This window comes from Gobius niger, assembly GCF_951799975.1.
Source record: "Gobius niger genome assembly, chromosome: 23".
NCBI classification, from domain to species: Eukaryota; Metazoa; Chordata; class Actinopteri; order Gobiiformes; family Gobiidae; genus Gobius; species Gobius niger.
The window spans coordinates 3,029,888-3,050,001 of record NC_136874.1 but is presented as its reverse complement, the minus strand read 5'-3'; the positions used below and the strand labels follow the sequence as shown (position 1 = coordinate 3,050,001).

Sequence of the window (20,114 nt, the reverse complement as noted above, 5' to 3'; positions counted from 1 at the left end):
AAAGCTTTCAGGTGTCGTGCATGTGCTCGTTCCGCATCAAGTTTCACTTTCGTTTTAGACGCAGCTTAAACACGCACAGAACTCTCGTGTTTGAGCTGCAGAAAACTTTACTACAAACACTTTTTAATAACAGTTCCTGCTCAAAGGCGTCTTATCTGGACTGAAACCGGTCCCACAGACTAAAAACACGACGGTCACACGGAGGTATTTGACTGAGCGGAGGAGAACAATATGTGGTGACAGAAAACGACTCGACTCTGCCCTGACCCCAGACGGCTTTAAGCCTGAGGCGATGTTCATCCTGCCCTGGAGCTGTGGCTGTTATTCTGTGCCTCAGGCCTCGTCAACCAACACCAAGGATTTTACACAACATTTTTCTGAGAGATATTGCAATTGTGATTCTGTTTCCCCAAAGGTTTACTACTGGTATTGAAAAATAAAAGTAGCAAAAGCAGGAACCGGAAAGAAAAATCAAATCTTTATATTCAAGTATCGATGCTGTTGGTCGTCAATATTTAAAAGAGGGGGGAAAAAAGTGGAAGAAGTTGGGAAAAACAAGGACATTTTTTGAAAAAACATTGAAAAAAATGGGGAAATTGGGGGGAAAATTAGTCTATGTGTGGGAAACCCTGATCTCTGATAATGACTAAAGTTATAGCTTTTCTTTGCTTTAAGAAAACATCTGCATTTGTGCTGAAGCTGCTCATGAGTTCAGGCTGTTTTAGACTCACTATGGATCATTTACTGACGTCTGGAGAGAAAAAGTTTGTCGGTACCAAGCACATTTTCTCCAGTTTGGCTTTACCCCAGTCCAAAAGCTTCTGGAAAAAAGCTGTGAAAATAGCAACAAAACTGAGACAAAAACAATGATGGAAATGTGACAAAAAAGTGACGAAAAATGTCACAAGAAATTGACAAAAAAAGGTCGAAAAAATGACATAAAAATTACAAAAAAATTACAAAAATGTGATAAAAAAAATACAAAAAAATGACAAAATGTGACCAAACAATTACAAAAATGTGATGAAAAATTGACAAAAAAAATGACAGAAATGTGACAAAAAATGACAAACATGTGAGTCACATGTTTGTCATTTTTTTTTGTCACATTTTGTCACAGTGACAAAATGTGACAAAAAAAAAAGACAAAAATCTGAAAAATTGATGAAAAAATGACAAAAAAGTTACAAAAATGAGTTGAATACCCATCAAAAAAAATGATGGAAAAAAAATCTGATGACGTGAGGAAAAAGATCCTCTCGGTTCAGGCGGGAGTTAAGAGGTCAATAGTTCTCTGAAAACTCCAGCCCGGGAGTGGAACCTGGGGTCAAAATCCTGCCAGAATAGTCAGAAATGGGGAGGATTTTGGTTAGCTTTGAACACTGGACATATTTGATGGAGCTTTGTTTAATCCTCAGCCACAGTTTCTAAGTTTTTTCCTGTTTTTTCCAGGCTGTCCGCTGCTACGACGCGCTCATCCTGAAGGCGGAGGGGAAAGTGGAGCCCGAGCTGTTCTGTCAACTCGGACACTTCAACCTGCTCCTGGAGGACTATCCAAAAGGTGTGCGTTCATCACTGACTTCCTCTCACATCACAGACTTCCCATCCCCTGATTCTTCTTCATGTCTGTCTCTGCTCTTCGTCCACAGCATTATCAGCATACCAGAGGTACTACAGTTTACAGACAGACTACTGGAAGGTAAGTCGAGGCAAAGTCACACATTAATCTTAAAAACTCCGCCGCACAGGAAGCAGATCTGGGTTAGAAAGAGCTTTAAATAAACGCCTGGGTTTCACTATTACAGTTTGAGTCATTTTGGATTTTCAGTGGTGAAGATACTCACTCAGAAAACCGCAAAACCGCGGCACGTGAGCGTGTTTTTAATCGTGTCTGTGCTTTTTCCACAGAATGCTGCCTTTTTGTACGGCCTGGGAATGGTCTACTTCCACTATAATGCCTTTCAGTGGTGAGTGAATGAAGCTTTTGGGGGAAAAATATTAATCTCAGGTTTAAATCCAGACTTTCATACGGCTTGAACTGAAATAGGGGAACATTTTGAGCTGTCTCTGGTTATGTGGATAAAACATACTGGTTTACACTCATTTTGGACCAATTCAAGTCTGTTATAGTCCTGGTTGAGTCTGGGTCTGAGCACCCTTCGAGATCAGGTGAGGAGCTCAGTGACCCGGGAGGAGCTCGGAGTAGAGTCGCTTCTCCTTCACTTTGAAAGGAGCAGCTGAGGTGACTCGAGCATCTGTTTCAAAGCCTCCAGGTTGTCCCTATTGGGTCAAAGCCTCGGACCAGGACACGCTGCTGGGACCAGCGATAGTGATGGGAAGTAGGGGAGGGTTAGTGTATTTAATCAGTCTCGCCTCCTTTCAAGGTTGACATTCAGGACTTCCACAACCATTTTGAATTATAGCCGATTTTTATGAATAGCTAATTCAACAAAATCCCTCTGAAAAAATCTCAGGATCCAACACTTCGACAATAATAAAACAATATATTTAAACCTGGCTCTAACCATTGCGTAGATTTTGTTGCGTAAAATATTGTATTATTGTATTAGTTTGTGTGTGGCTAATTTCCCTTTGTCGTCTATAGAAACCTGGAAATCTTGTTTTTTGTTGCAACTTCTACCTCGCTGAGCCGGGTTGTAACAAGTGGGGGCTCGTCCGGGATTTGAACCTGGGACCTCTCGCAAAAAAAAAAAAAAGAGAAAAAACATCTGCATGTCTACATTAGTAAACGACAGCAGTGTTAATTTCGTCGACTAAAATATTTAGTCTTAATTTTAGTCAAATTGTTATTTTTGACGACTAAAATTGGACTAAAACTAAATTAAAAGTTTCTCATGAGACTAAAACTATGACTAAAATGTCCAGATATTTTAGTCGACTAAAATAAGACTAAATAAAAATGAAAATGAAAAACTAAAATCATCCAAACTTCTATTGACCGTCTATATCATGTATAATTCTCTGCCAAATGATCAGCTGAGCTTTGTTCATGAGGAGCAGCTCCATGAAGCAGAGGAACAGGATTAAATATGATTATAATGAATATTATCAATGGAAAGTCCACTCAATTAGTCTTAAATTTAGTTGACTAAATTTACGTGCAATTTTAGTCGACTAAAGCTAGACTAAAATCGAATTACATTTTCGTCAAAAGACTAAAACTAAATTAAAATATGTTGTCAGAATGAACACGCGGGTGGGACTATGTCTGGGACCTGGCCTGGTGTGGCCTCGGGGTCGGGACAGCTGGAGGAGGTGTGTGTGGATGGGGAAGTCTGGGCATCTCTGCTGAGAGCAGTTTCAGCAGAGACGCCCAGCCCTGGAAAATGGATGAATGGATGTTTTGTTACTGCGCTGCTGAGGAACCTTTGAAATGGGGCCGGACGATATGACCAAAAAATAAAATCTCTATTTTTTTATTTTTTTTTAATTACTCAGATTTGAATCGATTTTGTTTGAAATAAACTTAAAGAAGTCTCCTGATCTTTCATATGAAGAAAACTGCTCAGAGTCCTGCTCATTAAAGGAACAGGCCTCCGTTTTTCCATACTGAGAAATGTTCTTACCTGAGCTTTGACGAGTTCTTTAGGACCTGTCTGATCTTCACCCGTGCCTTCAGTCACGTAAACACAGCGCAGACGGCGTTAGCATTTAGCCTCTCCCTCTCTCCTCTATTCACCTTATTCCGGAGCCTCGCGTGGGCGCCGCCATGAATTGTGCCCGCCCCTTTTCTCCTCTGTGTTAACATGGGACTGGAGAAGTCCATATAAAATCAGTCACTACATGAAAACAAAGCTGTTTTCAGGCCGCACAGAGAAACGCTGCAGTGTCGACATGTCGGTGCAAATGAACATCGGACATTTTACACAAATCAATCGACTAAACATCAGATTTGAGCGGAGAATATTGTCCCTCGTTCTCCGTTAAAATGAACGGGCTTCGCGCTCGACCGGAAGTGTCTGGAAAAAAAGTGCCGAGACAACGCAAAAAGTGGCAAAAGTGGGCGGGGCGGATTAAGGTGAATAGCTCCAAAACTAGTCAAGATAGAAGCTACCGAGCTCTTCCACGTTTCCCCTATTTAAATATGGTTACGTGAAGTGTTCCACTACAAAGTATAATTACACACAATTAAACAATGTGGATTTTCTAAGCGGATAAAAGGGGGAACTATATTGTAAGGCGTAATAATACCAGGAGTAATTTGGCATCTGCACAGTAAAGTGAAGATTACTGTGCAGATTTCGATATAGAGGAGAGGAGGAGAGGCTAAATGCTAACGCCGTCTGCGCTGTGTTTACGTGACTGAAGGCACGGGGGAAGATCAGACAGGTCCTAATGAACTCGTCAAAGCTAAGGTAAGAACATATCTCAGTATGTAAAAACAGTGGCCTATTCCTTTAATATTTGTGTTGACCTTTATTTAACCAGGATAATCCCACTGAGATTAAGAATCTCTTTTTCAGGGCAGTCCTGGCCCCAAAAGGGAACCAGGACTCGATATTCATAATGCAGCTACAATTAGCCCCATTAACATAACCCTTTATTTCTGTTTTAGACATTCCTCGTCTGCTCTCAAAAGTAAAACCTCTTAATAAGCCATGGAGTTTTCAAAAGCGTTTTAGTTTTATCGTCTTCATGGAGACTCAGGGGAAAGGGGCGGAGTTAAATGGTCGGCTCAGAGCAGAGTGAGAGAACCAGAGGAAAGTGGGAAATGGATGTCACTCGCAGAGCCTATAGTTGCGGGAAAGTCTCATTTATTTCCACAATTGAGCCAATGATCTCAGTCTACAACAAAAGTCTCCTCCATAACAGTGACATTTCACTCGTCCCCATCATGTATTAAATGTGAGTGTTCTGACTCTCCCCGTGTTTGTTTCAGGGCGATCAAAGCGTTCCAGGAAGTGCTGTACATCGATGCAGGATTCTCTCGCGCCAAAGAGATCCACCTCCGACTGGGGCTGATGTTCAAGGTCAACACCGACTACGAGTCCAGTCTAAAGGTACCGACCACGTTTATACGAAATCACGACAGATGCCAAACCCCGCGCAGACACGAATGCTTTAAACTCCATTTATAACGCTGGAAACATGATTAATATTGTTAATGTTCTTTGTGCAGCATTTTCAGCTGGCTTTGATCGACTCCAACCCTTGCACTTTGTCCAAAGCTGAAAGTAAGTGTAACTTTTCATTTATATCGTGACTTTTTGGCTCTTTTGTCTTGTTTTCTCGGCACTGCAGCCTCATTAAAGTGGGGATGTTAAGTGAAATTGACTGTTTAAAGCTTGTTAGTTACAATGTTCCCTTTTCAAAAACATGCCTGGAGTTTTGTTTTGAGCTTTTTGAATCTTTTCCGGCGCCTGCTCATACATCGCTCCCCCTCAGTTTCGATGGAAGGAAGCGATGTCCTGTCCTCCCGCTTTGTAGCACCGTTTATCCCTCCTCCACAGAGCAGTGAGAGGTAGAAATAACCACTGAAGCTTCGTAGCTAAAGGACTTGTCTGAAAGAAACCTTGGAATATATTTTGTCCCATCAGTATCTACATTAAAAGTCGATTGAAAAAATGATATTTAAGTATTTTTTTCCCCTGCAGTGTCTCTCCTTAACACACTGAGGCCGCGCTGTTTTGGGATTTACCTGTAGAGCGCCAACAATCCAGACCATGTTTCATGATATTTGTAGCACCACAGCGTTTTCTGTGTTATAACTATGGACACATGCTAAAAGCTGAGACTCTAAGCTCTCTATAGGTGAAAACAGTTTAATTCTATGTGCCTCGTTTCCTGAGAAATCCAAGCTAAGCAGAGGCTAGTTTTGATCAAAATCACACATTTTTTTCTAGATTTGGAGATAATTTGTGTTTTATGAAACACTCTCCTTTCTGATTAACTCCTCCTCTCTCCTCTTCCCTCCTCTCTCCTCCTCTTCACTCCCCTCTCCTCCTCTTCCCTCCTCTCTCCTCCTCTTCCCTCCTCTCTCCTCCTCTTCACTCCCCTCTCCTCTCCTTCTCTTCCCTCCTCTCCTCTTCCCTCCTCTTCACTCCCCTCTCCTCTCCTCTCTCCTCCTGACACAAGTTTTGATCATCACCTCTGTTCATCACAAAGCTCCCAAAATCACACATAAGGTGTATCAGAGTGTCTAGTTTCGTAATATAAAAAGTTTTTCAGTTTTTGTCCCTCAATGTGTTAAAGGCACAGAACTGATTTGTGGCAGATTTCGAACCGGAGACAAACCAACAGAATCTTTGCCGTTTTAGATCCTTCGAATATACAACAAGATGCGTTTAAACCCATCACCAAACACCTGTAAAAAGCACAATCCTCCGCTCTGAGCCCCCACTCTGTGCTACATCGTGATTCGTATCTGTGCGTGTTTTGACTCAGCTGAAGCGTGGTTCCCCTAAAACATCATCTCGCCGTCTCTCCACCTGTTGCCGTGGAAACCAGCATCATTTACTCGCGCTCGCTCTCTCTCTCTCTCCCTCTCCCTCTCTCCCTCCTCTTCCTCCCCGTCTCTAAAAGTGGCTAAGATCACACACTGCAGTGTTCCAGACAAAGGGAGCTGCTCCTCTGTCGCTCTCCACAGCCGCCGCTTCTCCACCGCGTTCCTTTAACAACTTTGAGCACGTTTTTTGTCCTGAAAGCTCGACTAACTCCGCTCCCTTCTCTTGCAGTTCAGTTCCACATCGCTCATCTGTATGAGATCCAGGTAAGCCACACGTTCCTGTTGTAAACATCTCAGCCGTAGCGCTTCGTATTCCGGACACGTTGTCTCCGATTTGCTTGTTGTTGTTGAAATTTCCTCTCGTTCCTCTGCGTGGTTTGGTTTTGCTGCTTTAACCTCTTAACTCCCGCCTGAACCGAGAGCATTTTCGCCTTTACCCAAATCCTGTAGGCCAGTGTAACGCCACATTTGAAAGCTAAGACCTACAAAACTAAATTGATCTTTTTCCTCACGTCATTAGATTTTTTTTCATCACTTTTTTTGTTGGGCAGTCATCTCAGTTTTGTCACTTTTTTGTCAAATTATTCGTATTTTTTTGTCAAATTCTTATCACTTTTTTGTCCATTTTTTGTCACTTTTTCATCAATTTTTTCTCAATTTTTCATCAATTTTTTCTCACTTTTGTCAAAATTTTGTCCATTTTTGTAATTTTTTTTGTCATTTTTTCTCACTTTTTTCACATTTTCATCCTTGTTTTCGTCTCAGTTTTGTCGGTATTTTCACACCTTTTTTCCAGAAGCTTTTGGATTGGGATAAAGCTGGAGAAAATGTGCTCTGTTCAGGTGGGAGTTAAGGGGTTAAAGTATCTCGCCACAGACTTTCTATATTCCCACACAGCCTGTCACGATAACAAAATCTGGAGATCGTGGCAGGAAAATATCGCGATAAAGGATAATATTGAAGACCTTTGTGCCTCAGAAAATGACCGAAAAAGCTTTGTTTTCGAAAAGAACTTTCTCGTAATAGACTATGACACAGAACTTGCTTTGGGTAAAATATTAAAGGGACTATATGGAGTTTAGAAATGTTAAAACTAAGTATTTTCCTCCCCCTACATGTCCTACTGTGTAGAATGAGCTCAGACCTGCCTCTAAAATCCTGCACTGTCACTCAAAAAGTTACTTCGTGTCTGAAGTGCCGTCATGCACGAGCTTAATATAGAAGCTGCAGCTACGCCTAAGACCTGAGGTGGCAGTAGTGAGCATAAAACTTGCATCTAGCCCCTTTAAAGTGATAGTCTGGAAATGTAAATGTTCTACAACTTTTATAAATGGTGCGAAATTGACCACCTAGTCTTGCAATTAGATCAATTAGATGTAAGTGATAATAAAGTATGTATTATTTTTTGTAAAGTCCCTCCTTCTCGGACTTTGGCAACTAATCAGAGTCTAGTATCCTCCATTGTCGACCAATGAGACGAGCTTTTCCTATGAACCAGCCAATCAGGAAGGGAGGGGGAGGAGCTTGATCATTTACGTTTGTAAAATGAGGAAAGAAGGAACAGAATTTTCAAACTAAGAAGGGCTTTCTGGTTAAAGAGGGGAGGAATTTCACAGGTTACTTTCAAATTTCTCTCTCCTCACTTTGCAAACTTACAGATTATTACTTTAAGTACAACATTAGAAAAGAATTGGGGAAGAAATATACAGATGACAAATATCGAAGCCAAAAATGTATCTTTACTGAACGATAAGTCGACATAGTAATTATCGTGACGGCTCTAATTCTTTTTCTTCTGAATATTCTCAACATAATCTGGAGATGTTCAGGTAAATAGAGTCCAGAGATAAAGCTGAAGCCGAAACTTGAAAGGAATCCTCTTATCGAGCCTGGAAGTGTCCCAAGTTGTGGATCAATAACAAAGGTTTCGACCTGACTTGAAACGATCACCTTTAAATCTCATAATGTTTTTATTTTTTGAGTCGTAGCTTGTATGTCTTGCCAAACGGTGTGGGATCCCCCCTGTTCTGCGCCGACTGCACCGCGCGTGGGAACAGGGGGAATACTTTTTCGTCATTGGGCCAATTTTAGAAAACCTCCGCTTCGCCATTGGCCGATTTGTGGGTTGCCTTGGAAACGTGGAAGTCTGTCTCTCCCCCTCTGCTGTTTGTGTATGCGGCTCCTGCTCCAGCGTCTTGGAGAAATACAGCGGTGATGCTCGATATCTACCTCTGGCTTTATATTTCAGGCGGTTTCTCATGTTGTGCCTTTTACTCGTGTCTCTCTTCAATAACCTGTGTACTGTGCTCGTACTTCTGGGTGAAACTTCAGGATTTGTGACATTCTTTCTCTCGTTTTTTGTGCCTGACAGAAGCGATACCGAGCTGCTAAGGAAGCCTACGAGGCCCTGCTTCAGACAGAGGACCTTCCGGCGCGAGTCAAGGCCACCACTCTGCAGCAGCTAGGTGAGAACGAGCCCAAAGCCAAGGAAGAATCACCCACTCACAGCCCTGTCCTTAACCTCTCTGACGTAAATCCCAGAGGCAGAAATGAAGAACCTCAGGGGAACCACAGAAGAAGAAGATCTACTCCCGCGGTCAGACAGGCTATAGATAGACACAGGGTCAAAGGGAGTCCCTCTGCAGACGGGGCCAAGATCAGAAAGTCCAGTCCTTGTTGGATCGTCAGTTCCTGTAGACCGGGGTTCATCTGTGGCGAGGGCAGGAGACCGTCTGAAACAGAGGAGGGGGTGACGAACAGACTTCAGATAAAAAAAATATTGCATTAGAGCTGTGCAATTAATCGAAAGCCCTTGAGATGATTTTGAGAAATATTATGACCCAAATCAGAGCTCAAATGCCTGTTAAAGTACTCTAGAAATGTGAAAAATACTGTCAATTCCTTAAAATGTAAAAGCAGAGCACCCTTTTTAGGCCATAATCCTAAAAGAATATTAATCTAAAGGAAGAAATGACTTGCATCTACTTGAATTAAAAGATAAAATCTAAAGTTTGAGTAGATTTGGTCTGGCCTTAGAGCAGATACAACCTATTCTTGCCAATGGAACAAGCAAAAGTTTTTTTCTTAATTCAGATTATTTTGTACAATTTCAAGTGAAAAATCAAACATATGTACAGTAAAAGTTCATTTGTCTGATTTCCAGTGGGATTTCTATTTGTTCCATTGCCATTAGCGTTTTTATCTGATCTGCTTCTGGCCCTTGGTCTTTTGACGATGAAGAAAGCCGGCCCTCCAACGAGCAAACTTGCCGACCCCTGCACTAGACGATCACAAAAAAAGCATAATCGAGAACAAACGGTTATTAAGGATGCCCTCCCGCTCGTCCATCCAAAGCACAAAAAGTCCGTCCTTTGCGGTTTGTGTGACGCGTCTGATCAGCTGAAACACCAGCCTGACAGAACTGTAAATAACATCGTACTAATAACTTTTATACCTAACTCTTGAGATAACGCCACTGTTAAGAGCTCACCTTGTGCTGAAAGGAGAACAGCTGTTTTAGAAGCCTCGACATCCTTTGCTCAGGGACTGGTTTTGTTTAGATTATTATTATTAGTAGTAGTATTAGCTTATTGCTTCATGCTGCTGAGATGGTTGTTTCTGTTCCTTCGCATTTCACGAGCTAAAGGCTCAGGCTTTGGTTTGAAAACATTAGCGCTGTGTGATGATGTCATCAGGCTGCGCGGCTCTGTTGGACAGGTGTGAGGGCTGGCCAGCAGGTATCTCTTATAGAATTAGTTTTTATTGTCCAAAGAAAATGTAGTCCATAGTTGTTTTTTTAAAATAATAATAAAAATGAATAAATAAAACAAAGATTTATTTTTTTTAGGCAACAAATAGTCGTGATTTCAATTATTACTAAAATAATCGTGATTATTTTTCTATAATCGAGCAGCCCTATATTGCATCATGATTAAGAATGCAGTAAGAAGAGCTAGAGGGTTGCGCTCAGTGTCAGCAGTGATTCTCCTAAGGCAGCTTTTTTATTTTTATGACAGAAAACAGAAAATATTCAGCATTGTTTTTTGATTATTTTATGTTGCGATATGTCGTGGCTTCTTGTGAGACAGATATTGCATCCCCTAATATCTGTAATAAGATATTTTTTGCAATAGCTTGTGTAAATGTTTGATAAAGTGAGTAATGTCCCTCCCGTGTCTGTCCAGGCTGGATGCACCACACGGTGGAGCAGCTCGGAGAGAGATCGAGCCGAGACACTTACGCCATCCAGTGTCTGCAGAAGTCCCTGGAGGCGGACCCCAAATCAGGCCAGTCCTGGTACTTCCTCGGCAGGTACGAGCCGCGCCGCGATGTTAACGGAGACATATCGACTTTTAGAGCGTTTACAGGGCGTCCACAAAGTCTTTCCTCGTCTGCCGCAGGTGCTACTCCAGTATCGGGAAAGTCCAGGACGCTTTCGTCTCGTATCGACAGTCCATAGACAAATCTGAGGCCAGCGCAGATACATGGTGCTCGATTGGGTAAGACTTTCATTTCCTCTCAAAGATTTTTATATCTTTATCAGCCAGAAAACTCAGCATCTGAAATATTTGTCATCTAGAACCAGAGAACAGAACGATAATGTGTGGAAGACCTGCACATTTACAATATCAGGTTCATCTCCAATGGCAAGCAATGTGTGGAAAATGGGGCAAAAATTGGGAATTAATGGTTTTAAAGGGTTTAAAAATGGGGGGGAAATGAAAAAAAATTGGGGCAAAAATAAGAAAAAAATGGGAAAAATAAATCAATATTTTTGTCTTTTTTTTTTTATTTATTTTTTTAAAAGGGGAAATATTGATTTGACCTGTAACAACCAAGTCACTTCCTTTTAATGCTGTCCCTGAACCAACAGCATCAAAACTTGTATTTAAAGATGTAAAAAATAGTCAGTACCTGCTTTCAATTAGGGATGTACCGATCGGATATTCAGTATCGGTATCTGTAGCCGATCTGGGCATTTTGTAAGGATCGGATTTGATGACTGGACGGGTCCGATACAAGATGGCCGGGAATCTGCAGGTTTACCACGCCTTCAGTTTAATCGCAGCACAGCAGTAAACCTACAGACTGGAGCCGCTGCAGATCCAGGACCACAGAATCAAGGCCTTCATGCTGTCGCTAAGCTAGGATAAAGATTTATTCTTATTATTGTGTCTTGCACATCAGTAAGAGCCCTCATGGGTTTACAAGACACATTTCAAAACAGAATACGGATGGAGCTGCCAAAATAAAATCACAGAAACTGTATAATTAACAGGGCAACATCCACATCACAGGAGGAAATACATTAATTTGTCTACTATCGTTAACACCTGCTTCTGGAAAACTCAAAGCTAAAGCCAAAACCTCTTGCATGTTTATAAATAAAATGGTAAAACTACTGTAATATCCATAGGCCATAATATATAATGATTAGATAAAAATATAATAATACAAAAAGACTGTATCGGATCAGTATCGGCTGAAGTGTCAACATTATTATGACCATGAGACTGAAGTTTACTCTTATAAAAACATTAATGCTAATAAACCTTCGTGCCACAGTTAATATAAAGAGGACAAGCTCAAGAAACAACTGTCTGCCGAATATATTAATGCTAAACTGCTGCTGTTGTGCAGATTCTTATCATTGTTCAGGGTAAATCTGTGAAAAAAAGCTTATAGCCTATACGTAATGTAAAAAGCCAATGAGTAAAACTTGAATTAAATGTTCTGTCCAAACTCTGCCCTCCCCTCGCCCCCTCTGCCCCCTCGCCTCCGCCATGGCCTCCGCAGTGTGTTGTACCAGCAGCAGAACCAGCCCATGGACGCGCTGCAGGCGTACATCTGCGCGGTGCAGCTGGACCACAGCCACGCCGCCGCCTGGATGGACCTGGGCACGCTGTACGAATCCTGCCACCAGCCGCACGACGCCATCAAGTGCTACATCAACGCCACGAGGAGCAAGGGCTGCAGCAACACCGCCGCCCTCACGCACAGGATCAAGTGTCTGCAGGTGGGAGCGCGCGGGGAACCGGCTCGAGCGGGTTTTAGGCTCAGTGTTCTGATCTGTGGAAGGAGAAACCCCGCTGAGGTTTGAGATGTAGAGAAATCCCGGAAAAGTGCTTTAAAATCGGACATATCATGCATGAATTTGGCTGTAGTTTCACTTCCTGATTGTCATTATAAGCTCCTCCCACTTCCCCCTCCCTTTTCTTGCTCCCCTTCGCTGCACAGTTGTTTCAATAAAGACAAAACGGGGGGGAAAATACAGTACAGGCGTGAGTGGCTGTAGTTAAAGCTAATGATGAGTTTTTGACTGAAAAGCACCACAGGAGAAGATTCAAAGATCACTCAAAGGGGCGCTAGAGCCTCGAAACACAGCTCCAGGTCTGATTTTGATTTAAGATTAATATTTTCACATGGTTAAAAGGTCTGGAAAGTCGGTTATGCATAAGCTTCCTTAACAAAGAAAGGGGAAAAAAATAAGAGGGAAGAAATTGGGGGGAATGGTGGGTACAGTGTAGAATTTCGAGGGGAAAAAATGGAGGGAAAAATAGGGGGAAGAAATTTGAAGAAAAAAAAACAGTGTGGGGGAAGAATTTATCTAATTGGAGTAAGAAATTGGAAAAAAAATGGTGGGTAAAGTGAAAAAAAAATGGGGGGAAATAATCGGGCGGAAATTGTTTTAAATTTTGAAGGGAAAAAAATGATTTTAAAAAAAATGAAGAAAAAAATAGGGGGAGGAAATTGGAAAAACGAAAAGTGGGTAAAGTAGAACATTTTGAAGAAAGAAAAATGGTGGGGAAAGTGGAAAAAATAAAATGGAGGGAGAATTGGGTGTAAATACGAGGGGAAAAACGTCAAAATGAGGGAAACCTTTTGAAAATTTTGAGTTTAAAAAAAATGGGGAGACAATGTGTTCAAAAATAAAATAGGTGGAGGAAATTTCAAAAAAAAAGTAAAGTAGAACATTTTGAAGAAAGAAAAAAGGGGCGGACATTGGAAAAAGAGATTGGGAAAAGTATGGGAATATATATCAAATTGGGGGCAAGAAATTGGAAAAAATGTTGGGTAAAGTTGGAAAAAAAATCGAAATAAAATGGAGGGAGAATTGGGGGGAAAATACGGGGGGGAATATGTCAAAATGGGGGAAACATTTTGAAAATTTTGAAGGGAAACAAAATGGTGGAGTTTTAAAAAAAAATGGGGAGACAACTTGTTAAAAAAAAAAAAAAAATAGGTGGAGGGAATTTGAAAAAAAAAGTAAAATAGAATATTTTGAAGACATTGGAAAAAGACATTAGGAAAAGTATGGGAAAATATATCAAATTGGGGGCAAGAAATTGAAAAAAAATGGAGGGAGAATTGGGGAAAAAATACGGGGGGGATATGTCAAAATGGGGGAAAAATGGCGGGGGGAGTAATAAAAATAGGCGGAGGAAATAAAAAGAAGCGGGTAAAGTAGAATTGTTTTATAAAGTGGGGGGAAAGTGGAACAAAATAAAAATAAAATGGCGGGAGAATTGGAGGGAAAAATGTCAAAATGGGACAAAGAAAGTGGGGAGGAATGTGGAAGGCAATTTATCTGTTTTATAATCTGTTCAGGTATATTTAGATGTTTGACGGCACATTTATCTTCGTTATCGAGAAAGACCCCGTAATATCTATACTTTTGTGTAAATATGGCCCCGCCCTCGTCCCCTACACTCAAAAAAACAGCCCATTCTGCATGATATGTCCTCCATTACCCGCTACCTGCACCGTTATGTGGTTGTTGTGGTAAAAAAACAGTCAAACAGTCTCATTAATCTTTACTAACGCATCGCCGGAGACATAAGGACGAAGCACCTTGGAGTTTTTTTTTTTTTTTCCTGCCCTGTATCGATGTGAGGGAGCCAGGCCCGTTCCCCAGGCTTGCTCTGCAGGACATGTACCGTCACCAGCGCTTTCTGCCGCTCTCTGCTTTTTACGACTGACCCCAAACGTAAAAGAAAGCATCGCCGAGTCCCTTTTACGCTCGCCGTTCACATTCAGCCCACAGGGGGAGCTGCTTTTTCAGATTGGGAAGCCGCGCGGGTGTAAAAGGGGCTCGTCCGACAGTGTGATGTAGTGAAGATGATTTGTGTAGGCCTTTCACATCTGCACTGGCTTGAAACATCTGTTCTCTCGAATGCATGACGCTCTCTCCTCACCGCATTAAGACAAGCCGGGTTTGTCCTAATGCGAGTAACTGTTTATTGTGGCTGATAAACTTTACCATTAATTCCACGACACTCCGATTGTTTTTTTTTGTTTTTGTTTGTTTTTTTAACGACTCCAAACCACTGCTGTTTCCAAAACCTGGCGTCTCTGTGCTCGAATCTACTCAACATTGCTGACCATGTTCCTTGTTTTATTTGGGGGAGGAGGAGGGGGTGAAGCAACGGATCATGCAACAGGCGGCCAATGATGCAACGGTAAAGAAACCGCCACGTCTCGTCACTTTTGTTTCATATTAAACGTTCACAAAGGTCTTCACTTTAAGGCGAGACGCTGCAGGTGAAAGGTCAACACTCGGTTTCCTCCCTTAAGGCGAGACGCTGCAGGTGAATAAGGAAAAAAAAAAATGTAGAGATATCAATTTGAAACATTACAGATATAAATATGAGAAAAAACATGCATTGCATTTTTTCTGTCATTTTATCACATAAAAATAAGGCATTTTGAGCATTAAAATGGCCAAAATTGTCTATATTTTGGGCAACGAAATCAAAAATAATGAATTAAGCCAGATTCAAATTTATGGTTTTATTTTATTGACATATTAGTAACTAAGATTTTTTCATTTTTAGTTTTTCAATAAACTAATCATCAGTGAAAAAATCTGTAAAAACTCAAATTCCGCCTGTTTTTTGGGTTTCAAAGCTGATTAAATCAGGCTAGGAATTAGATTTAAAAAATCCCTCTGAAAAAAACCTTCCAAATATTGTTAGGTCTCAGCCTGTAAAGTTTGGAGTCTGTGGGAGCTTCTATAAGGGCTCAGGCTCTGCCCGAGTGCGGCTTCTCTCATGAAAGGCCGTGACCGAGATGCCGCTGTGATCCAAATATGGCCGTTTCCTACGTGGGAGACAGAAGCGGCTATAGACGGGAGCTCAGTTTCTATTTGCACTGATATGTCACAAAAAGGTGCTGCTATCATTTATATGGGGAGTAAAACATGTAGTCATATGTTTCATGGCGTTGCCGTAGCGACGACCAGAACTCCCCATTTACTCTAATGGGAAAATTGTATAATTGCACAATTTTACAAAACGATAAGGGCAAATGGAAACACTCTCGATGATTTAATCCGGCCCCTGCCCTTTATGTGGGGAAAAAAGTAAGTCTCAAGCCCATTCCTCTGCGGAGTTATGAATTTTTAAAGGGACTATACAGAGTTTAAACATGTTAAAATCAAGTATTTTCCTCCCCCTACATGTTCCAGCCATGTCCTAATGTGTAAAATCCTGCACTGTCACTCAAAAAGGTGTTAATTCGGGTCTGAAGTGTCGTCATGCATGAGCTTAATATAGAAGCTGCAGTTACACGTATGACCTGAGGTGGCAGTAGTGAGTATAAAATGGCCAGTATGCTCATTCTAGCCACTAGGGGGCATTGAATTAATAAAAAAAAGGAAAGAGTTCCACACGTGTCCAGCAGAGGGCACTGATATAATAAGAGCTCGTGGTTCCAATACGTTTTCCCCTCATATTTCTGTCCTAAATCTACAGCAAAAGTTTCAAATTGAAATCTCTACATTTAATTTTTCCCCCTATTCACCTGCATTGTCTCGCCTTAAACAAAACCCACATTTCCCATCGTTTTTCTGCTTTTCTGGAAGACAAAAGATCTGAAGAAGAATTGCATCATTGGCCCTTTTTCGCGCATCATCGGCTGCTTCCCGGGGGCTTCATTTTCTTGAGTTTTTCCTTTTTTATTTTATTTTTCCTTTTATAATTTCTTTTCCTTTGACTTTATTTTTTGATTTTTCATGCCGTTCTCCATTCCCCCCTTATAGGCTCAGTTGAGTAATGCCCAGCTCAGTAGCCCCCAGGGTAAAAGTAAAATGCTGCCTTTTATTGAGGAGGCTTGGAGTCTGCCCATCCCCGCTGAGCTAACCTCCAGACAGGGAGCGAGCAGTGTCCCGCCACAGGTGAGAGAAGCTAGTATTAACCACTCATTACTCTCATTCGTACAGTGGCTTCGGGAGGTATTCACCCCTCGGTTTGTCCCTGTGTTATGTACAAGTCGGATACTTTTTTTAATCCTACTCCTAAAAAGTGAATCCAAAATGGCGCAGTCGAGAGCAATGGAGTCACCGCACTGGTATCTGAATATTACCAACAAATCGATTTTTCATATTTTTTCCAAAACGTCAAAAAATCTCCTTTTAATTCCTCATGATAGGGGAATGTATGCACTTTTTTCCCCTTTTATTGTTTTAATTTTAGTATCGACTCCTACGTAATGAAAAAGAGATGATTAAAGGCGGTGTGAATACTTCCCGGACGCACTGTATATATACCCCTATTCCCCCCCCTCCCCCTCCCCCTGTTTAAAACTACAGGAGCTGAAATACTTGTACACAGACCTTGGTTATAAACGTGTGACGGTTTAGCTGAACCCCCGAACTATACACGGTCTCACCAGAAAAACCCACAGAAGTTGTCTTGATGAAATCATAAACCTCATACTAGGAACAAATACTAGAGCTAGTATTTACTCCTAATATTCGAGGCTGAACCGATGCCAGTTTGGCTGTTCCAGTGAGCAGATTATTTTATGTTAAGAGCGACTAAAATGTGTTAAAACCAGGAACATCGTGTTCTGATCAGGGGCTGGGTGTCATTAAACAAAAAGGTTTAGGTTCTTTTAGGTTTAGGTCCGTATCGAAAGCAGGGACTAAAAAATAAATCTTTATAGACCAAGTTTTTAAGCCTGTTCAAAAAGCTTCTTGGGACAAAAGCACCAAAATAGCCACAAAAATGAGAAGAAAACAAGGATGAAAACTGAAAAAATGTGACAAAAACTCAACCAAAGTGACAAAAATTCAACAAAAAAATGACAAAAATTCAACAAAAATGTGTGACACAACACAGCAACAACGCGAAGACAAAGATCCATTTTGTGGGTCTTCGCTTTCAAATGAGGTGTTACACAGGCTATATAATATAATAGCCAGAGAGGACAGAATGCATTTGTTTTAGGCGGGTGGTAAGAGGTTAAAGGAAGTTACACTAGAAAACTTACCATCTGAATGAGATCAATTCATTAAAATATCTTGAATTAAAGCACTTTATGTTGAATTTCTGTAAATTAGCACAATGCTAGTTTACATGAGAAAAGCCATAGAGATGCTAACGGTATTAGCATCTAATATATTCTTACAAATTACAAATTGGAAACATGTTAAAATGACTAAATTTGGTGGATAAAGAAGCTAAGATTGCTATAATTTTAATGCTTTGAATAATTTGAATACTTTTGCACATTTTATAAAATTTGTTTAACATTTCGACTTCCGGATTATCACTTTAAGATACTCTTTCTCCAGTGTACTTGGTTGTTTCAGCTCAAATCAATAGAACAATAAGGTTAATTTATTAGAGACTGTTTTCTGGTTCTAGGCGACAGTTATTTTAGTGTAGAAGGTTCCGGTATCATTAACCCTAGAGCATTATCGCTCAAATCCATAACACCTTCACTAACGCCGGTGATAATCCACCCGATTAAAAGTACTTCATCAAAATCTATCAAAACATGACGATACATGACACATGTGAGTCGTGTTCTTTTATATTAAACTGTGTCATGTCTAATAAAATGAAAGAAAAGCATCACAAGAGGACCAGATAAAAATGATCCAAAATTACTGGAAAATTTGGGAACAAAAAATAAAATAATGAAGATGGAAGCTTTGTTTTTGGTCCAGCCATTCCTGGATCTGTGAGACTTCCCTGGTTCAGGCCCAGTGTCCTCGGCACAAACAGCCACAGGAGAGAGAAACTAAACATGGGTATAAATGACCAGCTGACTAACATAACTATGTGTTTCTCACTTACTGTGAGGCCAGAGACACCGAGCTCTGAGACAGGAGCCAAGCTGTAGATGAAGTCGCAAAATAAATGTGGCAGTGCTGAATGTCAACCTTTAAAGGAGCAAGAGCCTGATTAAATACACTAACCCTGCCCTACCTTCTATCACTCATGTGCCTGTTGTAAAAAGTGTGTTTTGGAGGAAAACACCCAGATAAACAACGCAGCATAATGAGAATCACATAAATGTATTTTCTTGGTTGGAAAACACCCGGAAATAGTGTTCTAGAGTTAACCAAGGGTACCCAGCCCTAGTCAGGTCTCGGTTCATCGACACTACGGCCCAAAGAATGACCAGGTTATTCCACCATTACATTCCTTCTTCCCTGATGACGAGGGCGTATCCAAGTCAACAATGCCAGGGTTCGAAAGAGACAATCCAGATTCTCGAAATAGTAGATTAACATAAAGGTGTGAAGGAAACTCATCAGGACAAACCTACCCCTAGACTCTAAGGGCTTCTCTGTCTGACGTGGGGTTCGGCTAAACGTCACTGCTCCTTTTCCTGTTCTCTGTAGTAGAAAGTCACTCTGCGTCACTCATCACTCCCAAGCTGCCCCACAAACACTGCACTTCAGCCTTTTTTAATGCTCATCAGTCTGGATTTAGGCGGAATAAACCAGAAAATATCAGAAAAAAAAAGCCTGTTCCTGCTTCGAAAAGTCCTTTTATCGATTCTTCTGCATCTACTACCACTCCTGTGACATTAATCCTCTTGGTATTGGGTGGAACTGCTGCTTAGCATAAAAAAAAACGTGCACATTTGGGTGTGATCGGTGACACAGAGACGCATCTAGACTCTCCGTCCTGTCTTGTCTTCTTCCCCCCCTGTCCTAGCTGACCTTAGATGTCCTGCAGTTGCTCCCGAAAGCCCTAACAGCGCCCCCTAGTGTCTTAATCTCATCCACCCGGCGCGATCATCCTCCATACCCATCGGCAAAAAAGCCAGTAGCCGTCACATACGCCGCCTTCATGCTTTTTTTGTGTCCCGTTTCGAAAAGCTTTTAGCCGTTTTAAACGATCACTTCGCACCTGTAAAAAAAAAAAAAGCATCTGTCATTTTGAAGTGTTTTTAAACCGTTGAGGAAAAATATATAATGATAAACCGTATGGGGTTTTCGAATTGACGACGACGAGATGTTCCAGCTCGGGCTGCACAATATCGGAAACCTCTGCCATTGTTCTTCTTTTGCGTTTATAGCTGTTGACGATACTAAGGATTAAAACTCCGATATTATATTAAAGGGATGTTTCAGGATTTTTGACACAGGGCCTCATTTCCTCTTCATCCAGAGTGTTGTTGATTTCTGGGGATATTTTCTTTGTTTTTAATTCGTGCAGTCCTTATATTTGAAGAGTTTTGTGAAGCTATGCTAGTGCTAGGCTAGTGCATGTCTATGGTAACTAGTAGCCTGCATTAAAAACCTCTTCAAAATCATGGGCTCGTCCTCCAAACGTTGCCATATCTGATTTGTCAAAAGCTCCCTTGTGAATTCCATGTGTAGTAATGCTAATGCTAATAAACAAACTAA

General features: G+C 41.1%; 1 protein-coding gene across 2 annotated transcripts in view; it reads left to right on the top strand.

The window, feature by feature from the left end:
• LOC306982162 (lysine-specific demethylase 6A-like) overlaps window positions 1–20,114 on the top strand; it is a 48,848-nt gene that overhangs the window by 7,093 nt on the left and 21,641 nt on the right. Inside the window, exons 3-13 of one of the 2 annotated variants that reach the window (XM_079581973.1) lie at window positions 1,453–1,561; window positions 1,650–1,699; window positions 1,909–1,967; window positions 4,901–5,021; window positions 5,141–5,195; window positions 6,696–6,730; window positions 8,838–8,931; window positions 10,651–10,777; window positions 10,867–10,965; window positions 12,263–12,482; window positions 16,506–16,640. In XM_079581973.1, coding sequence (XP_079438099.1) covers window positions 1,453–1,561; window positions 1,650–1,699; window positions 1,909–1,967; window positions 4,901–5,021; window positions 5,141–5,195; window positions 6,696–6,730; window positions 8,838–8,931; window positions 10,651–10,777; window positions 10,867–10,965; window positions 12,263–12,482; window positions 16,506–16,640 — 1,104 coding nt within the window. The remainder of the gene's footprint in view (window positions 1–1,452; window positions 1,562–1,649; window positions 1,700–1,908; window positions 1,968–4,900; window positions 5,022–5,140; window positions 5,196–6,695; window positions 6,731–8,837; window positions 8,932–10,650; window positions 10,778–10,866; window positions 10,966–12,262; window positions 12,483–16,505; window positions 16,641–20,114) is intronic. The other variant, XM_079581974.1, reaches the window with a different exon arrangement.